Genomic DNA, 13,977 nt, shown 5'->3' with positions numbered 1-13,977 from the left:
ACAGAATATGAAAAAGAAACTATCAGCCTACAGAAAAATGGGTTAGCAGAGGCATAGCATAAAAAAGTTAAAATTTAAAATATAAACTGAAGTTATTTTCAGATTGCTGCAGTCTGAAATAGATCTAGATGTTCTTTTCAACAACAAAACTGTTCACCATCAAGGCTTTATGAAATACACACCTGTAATACATTGTGTTCTGCTTCTTCTCCAGTTATAACTTCAACTTTATCTAACAGAATTTTCTCCGCTGGCTTGGAAATACAAGCAGCTGCTGATTCAATTAGCATTGCATTCCTCAGCAAAGCTGTTTCTGTAGAGAAAATTTTTTTTAAAAAAAGGAAATCCTTTCTGTACAGGTGATATTTTCAAGACAACAAAACTAGCACATAGGATGGCCTGTGATATCAGTAATCCCTGTGGTGTCTGATTATTTAGTGTTATTAGTAAGTTTTTGGCCAACCTAGTAAATAGAATAGAAAAAGACTGAAATACTGCAAAATGTCTCACCTCTTAATTGAGCAAGGCTCTCTGCAGTTGCAGGGGTTTGCAACAAGAGACAATTTGCAGAAACAAGCCCTAAATAATTAGAAGTTGCTTTTCCAAATTAAACTGGTCTCTCATATTTTTGTGCAGATTGATAAATAATGAAAGACACATGTTCTATTATTCAGAATAGTAACACATATACAGTGAATATTTGACAAGAACACAAAGGATGAGATTTGAAAGGAACAACACCGTTACAAAATTTTGTATATTTGCATAATCTATATAGGTTTAGGCGTTAATTATTTTTACTTCCAAGAATGACCATACGAAGTAAGAGGATCCAATACCTCCATTAGTAAAGAGAGGTGGAAAATCTGCAAGAGGGCTCAACATAGGGGTCTATTTGGGATTCCCTCACAGCTGACGTTTACGTGGCTTGCCTAGCATAAAAATCTCACACCAGAGTCACAGACAACCCCTGAAATCTGTCTGTATAGAAGTTTCAATCCTACAATTAGGATGCAAATATGGCAAAGTAAATTATATGAGCAGTTACAAAATACAAGTAGCTGACAGCTTAAAACTGTAGTTCAAAAACGTAGTCCAAAAGGCATTCATGAAGTTCACTCATTTTTTTCATATAATAAATAATAGTAATCTGTAATAAATAATAATAATAATCTGTAAAACACTATCATTTCCTGAATAACTTAGATCATTCATTCTGAAGTTAGTCCAATTCATATGTCATAAAACAAACTGCAGCTGCTTTCTGATCACAGATTTTGGCACATCCTGCAAGTGTACTAGTGACTGGCTAACTTGAGACTAGATGGAAATTATTGATCACCACTCATTTGACATCCTCTAAGATACAGTGAAACATGTAATAATCAAGCTAACTCTACCTGTTTGCTGAGTATGCTTACGTGTTTGTGGACTGACATGAAAAGATTCTATGTACATGGATGTTACTTCTCCTTTGTATGAATCAGCTTCATTACACGGCTTGGGATTATTTTCAGGACTCTAAAAAAAGCCAGGGGAAATAAGAATTACTATTTAAATAAAATGGCATACTACTTCATATCAAGCAGAACATTGAATCATTTAATGCACGCTAGGCTGAAGATTAGCAATTGTAATAGCTTAAGAGTAAGAACTGACCCAGATGATACAATTTCAGTCTCTTAGTGGAAGTAACTGTATTGTCATAAAATCAGTACACCATTCTTCCAACAAGAAGAATGGCCTGTTTTGTGTTTATCCTGGACTGGGATTGAAATCTATGGATTTAGATGTTTAAGTACCAGCTAATTTCCTGTTTAAGCATGTAAGCCCCCAAAGAACAGTTTAAAATCCCCAAACACCAAAACTTAACCTCAGAGGAATTAAAAATTTCCATGACCTCCAGCTGTTGTAGATAAAGTTTCGTAGGTATGTCTAAACAAATGCTTCTGGCTCCTGACAATGTTCAGTCGCTCAGCTCCTACCTTATAACTAAATCCTCAGCAGAAGTCATAACCCAGACCTATGGTTGCCAAGCTTTTTCACTGGCGGATATGCGTACTGTTTTCATTCTACTTCTCCTAGAAATTGAATTTCAATTCCATTTTAAATGGTGCAGTCCTCGGCTTGGGAACCACCTTCTTGTCTGAGTTTCCTTCAGGACTTGATCCATTAAGCTGTCTCACAGCATGCACAATACAGTTTAACATGGATGCTGTGTCCAGTTCTCCCCTCATACTAATTTCTCCCATCTCTTAACAGTTACGATGGAAACTATTAGAGCAGTGGTGACCACATTCTTTTATCTCATACTGTGGCTGTCCCACTTTACATGGAATATATATTAAAAAAAACCCCACCTTTCTCAGTTCAAAATATGAGCAAAAGAGAAGCAGCATATACTGGTATGGGTTAGTAATTAGAGTACTTATCTAGGATGAGGAAGATAAGGATGCCTATCCCTCCTACAGCAAATATTTAGATATTTTCTGCTCAACAGTTACTGGAATCATATTTACTCACATCTTTAAAAGAGAATCAATCTCTGAAAAAGATTATAAGTACATTAACCTTGATAAAAAGTCTGCCAGCGTTTACAGATCTTACCAAAACTCTTTCAACCATGTTTTCTCCAAACACAAAATCAGAATTGCTGCTGTTCTGTACAATTCTGTCTTCAAACCACTGACTTCTGTGGGAACAAAACAACATAAGAATGTGATTTAGAACTATTTAGAACTTTGCAAAGAATATAAGTTCATGCTTTTACTTTAACACACATACAGACAAACAAAAAATGATGATGTAAGTAATCAGAAAAATTCTTTAAGAGAATCTGAGTATATTCTCTACATAATATTTCACAAAAGGAACAGAGATTATCACACTGTATATCATGAAGATTATTGAGAACGTTCCTTAAAAGCAAAGAAGAAGCAGCAAAACAACATGCCTTCTCCTGCTCCAGGAAGTGTCCTGCTCCAGAAACTTTAATGAGTTACATTTGTTTCCCTGTGTCCTTTTGCTCCACCAAAAGACGACCAACAACTAACAATTATCCCTTCATGTTGGTGCGGCCCTGGTACCCTTCAGAATAACGTACTCCTCAGTGCCTTACCACCTCTCCTTGGTCATCCACCTAACATCTTGGAAAGGCAGAGAGGCCATGTATTCTAAAGCACACACCTTCAATTCACAAATACTGCAAAAACGCCAAGGTATGATAGCAGATGGCTTATGATGAGGTACAACTAGAACAGGAAAGAAAGATCTTCTTTCCATTTTTCAATGACCTGTTCTAGAGATAGACCTTAAATGAGAAGCGAAGAAAACTAAATACTTGCAATCCTTTGGTACTGGCCAACTATAGTTTGGGGATACAGACTTGGGAGAAAAATTCATACAGTAGATACATCACTTTACATTTAGGATGTGGAGTGTGACTCGTTTTGGTAGAAGCTACATTAAAACAACACTTGTCCTTCTTCTCTTCTGTCCCTATTTTCCTTCTTAGTGTCTCAGGTTTTCCAGACTTTTTTTTTTTTTTTTTTTTTTGCATTGCCACCCTGAGTTTAACTACTCTCAGTTAGCCTCTTACTTCTCAGGAAGTTTTAAGAGAAGGTAGTGAGTGTGTTTTTAAATAGTGACACAGTCACAACTTGTAAAAAGTATGTTACTTGTAGATTACATTCAAGAATATTCTAATATAAGTAGAGTTGTGATGTGCCCTGCTAATTGCATAGCCACTTTAAATTAACAGGATCCATTTTTTATAAAAGTCACTAGAAAAGTCCATGTAAACGTCTCTGTGTGGAAGTTGCTCCTGCTGCTGTTTTTTGGGGTGTTTTTAACACAAGGCTTATAGGTTGTTCATGTTTTCTGTAGAGCTTAATCACTGCACCTCTCACTGGCAAAGGCAAAACCATTCCGAGTTCTTGTCTCTTTCTCTTCCAGAAGGACAACTTGGCAGGAAGACAATCTGATGTTCTGTCACAAACTGCATACTTCAGCACCACTTGTCTGCTCTTCCAGATCATTTAGCACCCCTGGGAGGGCTTAACGCACTTATGTCATGCAGAGAATATTCCTCTTAATAAGCTGGGTTTGTTGCCAGAACTCTGATGATTCCCTCTAAATCTTAGTTGCCGTGTTCACAACTACAGTGTGCTTGAAATCTCTTCACATAGGATGAAGGAATTCCCAAGTACAAGCTATCTCCATTTCACATTTAATGAAAAAAATATTCCTTAAGATTCTCATGTTCGATGTGTTGCTAAGACTAAGAGCAAATAAGAAAGACAAATCAGAAAATCCCTTTCTTTTCATCCTTGAAGCCTTCCATATGTGTTTTGGGCCATGAACAGGGAATCTGAAGTATGTTTAAACTAATGAGTTTCTTAAGAAAACTCCCCACTAAAATTCACTGAATTGTGATCAATTTCCATCCTGAAATTTCATCTGCTACTTCTAGGCTGCTCCAGTAGCAACTTAGTAAGGGTAGCACTCCAGAAGACGTAAAAACCAGAAACTAGAGCTTTGTCTCAAAGAAATAATGTGGGAAATGCATTCTGATTATTTTCAGAAACATAAGGAAAAAGTAGTCAGTGCAGGATCTTTCTTCTTCCAGAGAGTTAACTGGAAGTGCTGGCCTTAAAGTCTCAGTAAAACCTCAATACCCCTGTGCTGCTGCAGGACAAGAACAAAGTGTGCCAGGGATGACATTGCCATGGAGATCCAAAACAGAGGCACTGAATTCAGGGAACAACAATTAACAAGGAAGAATGGGAGAAGGAGAAATGTGGATCAGATACTGGAAAGAGACCACTGAAAAGGAGTAGATCCAGGTACTGTCCTTCTCAGAGTGTCCAGAAAGGTCTGAATAACTGCCAGTTCTAATGCCGGCCTTGAACCCTTGCAGTTTTCCAAGTAAATCTTTGTGCAAAGCTGAATACATGACCAGTAGCCTGCGTTCTCCCAGCGTTATATTTCTGTCACGACACAATGTCCTTTCCAAGCTTTTAATTCATTATTACAGCCAGTTCAGGAAATGGAACTGTTGGTGGTTTCCTGGGGCATGGACAGCTGCAGCAACTGCAGAGGGCAAACAAACCCATTTTCATTCGTCTCTGTACAGAACCGTATCACACAGACAAGAAGAGGTGGAAGAGAAGGGAAAGTATGAGAGACGTTTGCAAGCAGCAGCACTCCCTGCTGTTGAGTCTCTCTGCATTTTATTTTTTGAAGGTAAATGTCAACAGCTACAGCTTGATTGATAATTTAAAAAAATCTAAAAATACCTTTTCTTAGCAATGAGCAGGTCTGGCTGCAATGTTTGCTATTGTTTAGCACGTGTGCTATGCAATCAGAAGAGAGTTCTCCAAAGGCACACAAAGATGACTGTAAACATTCAAACCACGACATATTTTGAACTGCCAAAGCCCCATGAGGTGGCAAACCAGAACAGTTTCTGGCTTGAGGGTTGCTACTGAGAAAAAAACTGTCCCACAGAGATTAATTCCCAGCCGGACTCCATTACTTATAGCATATGGAGCTCATGTCAGTACCCACAAGTCCTGGCACTGCACACAAACACCAGTGAGTGCTGTGCGGGTGTAGATAGCATGGGCTTAGTACCATGTCAGACATGTGGGAGAACGGGGCATGCCATAGGCCAAGTGACAGAATGGTGTACAAATATAATAAATAAAAACTTACTGTGTTGTTTTAGAGCTGGAAAGATTCATGGTAGTAGGTGACCTCGCTGCTGGTTTCGAATTTACTGCATTCTCAGCTGAGGAATAAGAGCTGTCTTCAGATAGCTAGGAATAATAAAACCAGACAAATTAATTAGACCAAGCTTATTTTCTGCTATAAACAGATCTCCTAGAAGTCCAGAGAAACGGGGGGGGGGGGGGGGGGGGAGGGTGCGTGTATACATATATATATATATGGTATATAGGTGGTAGCTGGCAGAGCTTCCTCCAGCTGCGTACTAGGCCAGTGCCCTTAATCAAAATGCTAAAATGTTACTTTCTAAATAAGCAAAATCCAAAAGACCCCTAAAGCTGATTTGCCCACAGAACCCTGATATCTGAAAATTGAGACATTCTGCAGAGAAGAGATGTTTTTTCGAACACAGCACGAGTTTAACAGTTCACTCCATGTCAGTGATCCATCGATTCCACTGAAACTGAGATGGGAACTTTCTTGAAAATTATGCAGTGGTATAATTAACTGCTTTAAAACAGCACTTTTTTCTTTTTTAATTTGAGCTGAAAACATATATTAGCCAGTAAAATTACTTTTCTTTTTACCTGAACACGTGCTTCTTTCTTAGCTACCAGAGATACTACAGGATTTTCAGGGCAGGTCAGGGCTTGTGGGGGTTGTAAAATGGCAGGTCTAATGACATTCCGCAATTGACTTTGTGACAAGCACCCTTGCAAAATACAAAGACAAAATGTTTAAACAGAGACTTTTTCTTCACATCTAATTCATAACTATGTCTTGCCTTTTTAACTGAAAGCTTCAAATAATACTTATTTAATATTTGTTGTTGTTTACTTGCTACCTATTCTGAAAAATTATAATCCCTTCTAAAATACACAACTCCACAGTGACACCAACCTGTGTCATCCCATCAGAATGAAAAGCTAATGTGCTATTTGAAAAAATACAGCTATTTATGAAATATATTTGTGTTTGTGTACTTAAATATATATTTATATTTATATTTATATTTGCTGCTTTGGGCTAGATCTGTCTTCTGGTATTTCAAATTTCATCCTGCACCTGCAGACACCAAGAGCGTTCTTCATTGCCTTCTCCAGGAGCTGACTTCTTCAGTTAGAAATGTGGAATTCCTCTATTCAAGGTTATATTCAGTCCACTCAGGAATTACATAGTCAGAGCAGAGGTGCAGAGCTGACAGGATATTTACACTGCCAAACAAGTAACTTACAAACCTCATAACGATACTTAGCCTATCACGCAGCATAGAGAAGAGTTGTCATTTTTATGTCTTCTGTATGTATTAAGAAGGTCTTTGTGGAACTACAGTGAACAAATACTGCAACGACAGTTACCTTGGTTTGTACTTTTGATCAAATCACGGTTTCTTTGAAGAAGAGCTGAGGTCATGAATATGTTATTCTTCTTTACTACAGAACATGGAATTTAAACTTTAATAATGAGTAATAATAAATTCCAATTACTAATTCATGTTTCTGTAATCCCTCCCTATTTCAGTAGTACCTGAGAATATTCAAACCTATCCATCTAAACAAGATCTCTGAGATAACTGCTACTGTCTCTCTTTTACGGGTGTGTAGATGTAGACACAGAAAGCACCACTGGTTTCCTGGCTATGTCAGAGACAGAAGTCTTTTGCACATTAACAGTTGTTTTAAACTCATAAAATCCTTCTTCAGCTTTGAAAACCAGGTGCTGCTGGTTTGCAAAAGCTATTTACATGGCAATGCTATCTTGTCCAGTCTTCGGCATTTTTAAGATGACCAAATGAGGCCCAAGAACATGGGAATAAATACACATGCCCTGCCCTGTTCTGGTAAAAAGGCTTTCATAACTCACTATAATGATGGCAGTGCACTACTGATGCTTTCACTGTTTTAATAAAGATACCAAACACCAGCCAGAAAGTGATGGCAACCACATAACCACATCCTGCAAAATGATACAACTGATAGTCTACACACAATCACTACTTTTTGATTGCAGAAACAGTGTGATTTGTTCCTATAACAATGTTGTGTCTTCTTAAGATTGTTTAGAAATCCTTTATGCCAATGTCTGTCAAGGACCTGTCTCTGGTAAGAGACATAGACTAGGATTTAAGACCACTCCATTGTTCCCAATAGTGGTAAGTGGGAGAATACTCCAAGGGTCACTGGTTAAGTGGAAGACAGGCTCTGACAATAGAAAACTATATTCCTACAGGAACCATCACCATTAAATTGCCAGCAAACTAATTTATGTCATTACTTGAACTCCGTTACGTTTTTTTTCAAGTATAATGTGTACCACACTGTGTAAATACCTATTTGCAAATTATTTAAAGATTCCTCCTCAGCACTGCAGGATTCCTGAACAATAAATGTAAAAAACATTTCTTCTATCGAACTGCCAGTCCTCCTTCTAAAACATTCCTTCCTCCTGTCCAAATACCAGCCTAGTCCAATGCACTCCATCTCTGTCCTGCAGAAAAAGCATGTCTGTATACCTCTTTATTTTAGCTAATGCTTGCTTTTCTACATAAATATTTATTCCTTTTGTTGTTTTAATTTTTTTTTTAATTACCTGGCTGGGAGGGAGGGAAGGTAGGAAGGATGGTAAAGGAAGATGATCTCCCTCTCTTCTGAGCGAGAGCTGTATCTGAAAGGAGAAGAGACTGAAATTATCATTTGTTTGGAGAAAAAACAAAGATTACTTTTAAAGCTATCCAATTTGATGTCATGCCTTCATTGGCAGTACAGTACATTATAATCTGCTAACTGCCAGCTTTCCAAAGTAGACTGTTAGGTTATGCCTATATTGCTGTATCAGAGAGGTCTCTAAGACCAAGCAGCACAACCTGGCCCAGGCACGCTGCTTATGGCTACTCTGCTCCGTAACAGTTCTGCCTTGAAAACTGCCAGCTGGAGAGGATCAAAACAGGACCAGGGAGTAAGCTGTCAGTTAAGCAGGGTGGACAATCAAGAGGTCAAACACCCAAGCTTCCTCCTGCACCCTACTTCATATTTTGGTATAGGCATACCCTAAAATTTCTACCATATCTATGATTTTCTGTCTATGATCTCAGCGTAATTTCCAGAGTAAACCAAACTTGGCTTATCTTAACTGCTCTTAGCTACATTCAGGTGTGTCACAGGACGCGATAAAACAAAGTATAGCGTACACATACTAATGCCTGAATTCAGAAATAACTTTCTGGTCTCATGCATATGTTAAATAAACACTGTAAAAAACAGATCAGTCCTTCTGCACAGTAGCCTCAGCAACTTGTGTGCATTTTCCATGGAAGTAATACACAGTCCTTAGAGGGCCTTCCAGGTCAGCTCTTGGCTGGGGCCCTTCTGGAAACCGCTTTACATTTTCAGGGATTGCCCAGGGAATACTGATTCCTTCCACAAACCAAGGAATCTCATGCCTTGCCAGCTCTCCTCCTCCTCCTCCTCCCTTGACTGTGTGAGCAATTCAAGGAAACAATATGAAATATACAGCTATTTAACTGCTTTATGTAATATTATGCAAGTATGAAAAATCAATATATTTTTATGTAAAAAGGGATTTATTGGAAATTACAAGCAATTTTATATCAGTGTTTAAGTTTTCGTAACTTGCAGCATTTCTACAGTGCAAAAACCTTTCTTAGACAGGATAATTCCTTCTTTTCTTTACCAGATGAGAATACAGAACTATAGTAATTACAAGATGACTGGAGCTAAACATCATACCTGTGTTAGACTGAGAGTCAGACTTCTGCAAAGTAAAAGATGACGATCTTGCACGCTTTCTGGAGCAACTAATGAAATCTAGAGATAAGTAAACATAATGTTCTGCAGCAACAGACTGGCAGGAGATTTCAGCACGTTGTTATGATACGGAATTCAAACCTGAACATGATAAATTCTAGGAATGACTTACAGGAACAGCTTTAAGGTAGTACCTAAAAGCACAAGGGCTTTGCAATCTCCGTCAACACCTGGCACAAAGCCCCGGGGAGTCATCTTTATTTCTGCTAAGTTCAGGAAACCTAAATGAAGCACTTAGAATCAGTTCAGAGCCCACAGGCTCAGAAGACATTAAGAATGAGCAGTTACATTGTAACATAGCCTAAACAAATAGAAAAGTGCAGCTAGGAGCTCCTACAGCTGATGAACATACTTGGCCACTTTTCAAGGGTTCTGGAGTTTGGCTTTCTGGTAAATACAAGAGGTAAGGGGGAAGAACTCTTGAGGTAAGACAGGGACATAGTAGGTGGCTCTACAACCCACACAATCTCAGTCTACCGACAGGGATTTGTCCCTGCTCATATAAAAGTACAAACACTATTTTCACAGGCAACAGTTAGACCTATGAATAACCCAGTGTATTATTATACTGTTTCAGTGAGGTGGTTATTACCATTTTCAGCTTTGCAAACTGGGTCTTCTGCAGGCCGCTGGAAAAAAAATATAAGCAAGGAAAAGTCAAGGAGAATAGAACAGCCATTTTCTAGACCAGGACATAAAGTATAGCAATCCAGCATATATGCATTGAAAGCAATCTTGTTTCTAGTTTCTACCTTTCCTTGTCCTATTTTAAGACCATTTATTAGAAGTCTTAACCTGGGCTAAAATCTTTTATTACTGCTAGGATCATTGCCTATAGAATCCTCATTTCTCGGCATTTTATATCAATTAAGGGGAGTGTATAGGGAAGCCTTTTACCTTCAAGGGACGGTCCTTCTTTTCAAAAATGAATGTCGGCTGGGCAAGCACTGATCTCTCTGGAAAAGAGAAGAGATCATTTTTATTAACAATTCTGTAACAGCGCTTCTCAACCACAGTTCTCAAAGTGTTATGCAATAACAAACAGGACTTTATCCTCTTGTTACAAAGGAAGAAAATAGAGCTGCAGTGATGTACAGCACAGCCCGTAAATAAAAAAAAAGCTAGAGTCCACAAATCATAGTGTGAGTTTTGCCTAACTAGATGCCACAGGATTTGGCCTCATATTTTTTCACACTTCTTTTAGTTAAGTGCTTTTAGCCTTCACAAACAAGATCTGCCATCCTTTAAGAAGAAGGGTGAACTGCAGCTTTGGTTCTCAGAAAAGCAAAGGATGTGAGACGCAGAATAATCCCAAAAGGAAAGAAGGAAATGAGTTACACTTGGCCTCTCAGCTACATTCACACTTCCTATTCTTTAGGCTTCAGATAACGAATGCCTACTGTCAGCTTTAATGTGTGAGTATGACATACAGACATATTGAGTTTTACAGAGCAAATTCCACTCTCAGACATACCTCTGCATTTCTTAGGTATGACTGAGAACAACTTTGGATCCCTATTCTTTTTTTTTTTCCCTGTTAAACATATTTCAGCATACAGTTGCCTCACATCAAATTTTATGTTGATCTAGGGTTCGCTACTTCTACATCTTACATGACTTCTTAAGGCTACTTACTTTGCTAAGAATGAGACCTTCACAGCCTGTGCGATTCTAATGGACTAACTCTGCTTGTCAGTATGAAAGCAGAAGTTGTTTTCACCAGTAACACCAATCAATGAAACATTTATTATGCCAATGAATGGCACAAAGAAAGAGCAAAGAAGCAGACACAAATAAATCTTTTTAGACCACCACATACAGGATTCACTTCATGCTAGCTTGAGATGTCTGTGATGTGCAGTCAACAGAAACCATCAGCTTCTGAGCATAAGCATATTTTAGCTGTGTATGTTAGGAGATGAATGGAGACCTAAATGCATGTAATTCTCTCCATGGGTGACAAGGACAGACTAGGGTCACTACTGAGCTATGCAACTGGCCTTTGGCCAGAGAAATCCCACACTTGATAGCTTGTTAATTGACATGTGACAGAGTATTTATCCTGTACACACCATTTTTATAACACTGGCTTCCTTTGTTTTATATTAGAATATTGACCTGTTCAACAAAAATATCCATTGAAAATAAATGGATTGATATTTTTATCTTGGCCTGCACACCTATCTGAGACTCTAGCATTGGCATCGATTACTTTAAAGTTTAATAAAGCAACTATCAACCTATCATGGAAATTTTAAAATTACTAAGTAAATATATATTCAACAATCAAGAAAAAAGTAAACATTGTTAAAATAAATGCTGCATGTATGTAAACTGGGGCAAGAAGTATGAAACTATTACTCCAACCTAGTGATATACAGACACAGCAGTAATAACTAATAGAGTTTTGCTGTTGTTCAAGTTAATTTTGTATTTACTTGGGCATTACGAGTGTGCAAAGGACTGAATTTAGCAAACTTTGCCTGCTGTGCAATGAAGGTCTGGTTTGTCCTTAATAGAAAAAGCAGAAAAAAGTTCACATTGTTCAAGTCCAAAAAAGATAATCCTCTGTCATTGAAAGTTGAAGAAAATTTCCATAATTCGGTTGCAGCTGGGGGTCAGTGACACGGCATGAGATGGAGCAATTCCACTTCTATTCACTAGAGGGGAGTGGCACACATAAACAATAGTATTTCACTGAAGTATGATGTATTCAATACAATAGGCTCTTTTCCTGTCTCCTTTATAGAAAAAAAAAAAGACATTTATTCTTACTGAATGAAGGAAAAATACAAAAATTAAAGCACGACTACAGAAACCTTCATATTCTTCACAGTACCTCTCAAAGCTCAGAACCTAGCAGTATTTTTGATGGTACAGTTACCACCCCAAAGCATAGAATTAGCAAAGAGTGAATTGCTATGAAAAAGGAACTGACTTTCTATCACAGAGTTAACTTTTGCTGGAGCTAAAAGGTTGTAGGGAGCTTGAAAGAATTAGGAATGTTCACTACAATTTAAACGACAAAATTCCAGTAATCGTTTAAAACTCAGAAGTTACTGAAGAAAATTGTGACTGGTTGATTACCGACAGAAACACATGAAGCTAGAGTATAATGGTACCTCTTAAAGACATATACGCATATTTTAATATTGCAATAAACATAAAAGATATATCCCACCAACTGCTTTTGAGTCAAAGGGAAAACTTTCTTGCCATTAGTAGATTTAATCAGAGGTTGCTGATTGCTGCCACAGTTATTTACCACTTTTATGGTTCTGTATTCCTTCTACTCAAATCAAGAAAATCAAAAACAAATCAAACTTTCTGTAATTTCTGGAAAGTATTCAATGTGGCTCATAGTTCAGTCTTCACTCCTCAGACCATCCATAATAGAGTTCAAAAAATATATTTGTGCTAACTATGTATGTATCCTATGCATCAATTTCCAATTACATTTTAAACTTCTCAGATATTCAAGCACAAAATATCCGCAGCTGTTCCCCACAGAAAAAGCAGCGCAGAATTGCTTGTGGATGTAACACAAGGCCATCAAGGAGTTACCACAATCGCATCAACGCGCTAATTTTAACACTGGTGAGCAACTTGCATTTCTCTCCTTCGTCTTCTGCACCCAGGCTGGCGCAGCCAGGCCCGTGGCTGCATGCGGGAGAAGGAGAAGCCCTTCTGCACCCTCCTCTCGGGCAGCGGCTGAGGCACCCTGCCAGCATCCTGGGAAGAGGCAGCACAGCCAAGGCCAGGTGCAGGCGGGCGTGGAGGGACGGCAACCCCTCCTCCTCCTCCTCCTCGCCAGCCCGACACGGGCAGACACAGTCTGGCTGGTGCCTGGTTATGACTGGGCAGCTCCAGTCCTCAGCAGCTTGGTAGTTGTGGATAAAAGAGGCTGTTGGAAAGGTTACCAGAAGAACCTGCCAAGTGGGCTGCCTCTGGCTACAGGGAGTGGAATAATCTACCAGCCTCAGCCAAGAGTCCAGACACAGAACCTGTCTGCCTGCCCATGAGTAATCACCACAGATGGGGCTCTCTTTTGCTCACTACAGCTCCCCTGAAGCTGCTGAATTAGAAAGGTCTTGGCCTAATGTTTGCTGGACTCAGAGTTCAAAATAAGCCCTTGCCTGGAAGACACATTAGAAACATCCAGTTCGAGATCTTACCTACATGGCCTCCTGGCTCCAGCTGCCTGTCGTGCACAGAAGCACTGCCAAACGTGCTCGGACCTGAGCTCCCCGACACGGAAGGCAGCCAGGTCTCAGCCCTGATGCCTGCTCTGCTCTGCTCATCCAGCATGGGTATCCCCGCTCCATCCCTGCTCGGCGCTCTGCCTAGCACTGTGCGTGCAGGCAACTGGCGAATTACAGTCGTTTGTACGCCCAGATGGAGACTGCATTGAGAGAGTTCCATTTGA

At 39.0% G+C, this 13,977-nt stretch overlaps 1 protein-coding gene across 3 annotated transcripts in view; it reads right to left on the bottom strand.

Moving 5' to 3' along the window:
- RANBP3L (RAN binding protein 3 like) overlaps nt 1–13,977 on the bottom strand; it is a 32,759-nt gene that overhangs the window by 13,500 nt on the left and 5,282 nt on the right. For 2 of the 3 annotated variants that reach the window (XM_075411212.1, XM_075411214.1), the window contains exons 2-11: nt 10,449–10,507; nt 10,144–10,180; nt 9,474–9,551; nt 8,317–8,391; nt 7,086–7,160; nt 6,315–6,439; nt 5,716–5,819; nt 2,608–2,692; nt 1,401–1,521; nt 183–313 (exon numbers count right to left, since the gene is read on the bottom strand). In XM_075411212.1, coding sequence (XP_075267327.1) covers nt 183–313; nt 1,401–1,521; nt 2,608–2,692; nt 5,716–5,819; nt 6,315–6,439; nt 7,086–7,160; nt 8,317–8,391; nt 9,474–9,551; nt 10,144–10,180; nt 10,449–10,507 — 890 coding nt within the window. The remainder of the gene's footprint in view (nt 1–182; nt 314–1,400; nt 1,522–2,607; nt 2,693–5,715; nt 5,820–6,314; nt 6,440–7,085; nt 7,161–8,316; nt 8,392–9,473; nt 9,552–10,143; nt 10,181–10,448; nt 10,508–13,977) is intronic. The other variant, XM_075411213.1, reaches the window with a different exon arrangement.

The sequence above is a fragment of the Opisthocomus hoazin genome, chromosome Z (assembly GCF_030867145.1).
Source record: "Opisthocomus hoazin isolate bOpiHoa1 chromosome Z, bOpiHoa1.hap1, whole genome shotgun sequence".
In the NCBI taxonomy this organism is placed as follows: domain Eukaryota; kingdom Metazoa; phylum Chordata; class Aves; order Opisthocomiformes; family Opisthocomidae; genus Opisthocomus; species Opisthocomus hoazin.
This window is presented reverse-complemented; position numbering and strand designations above follow the sequence as displayed.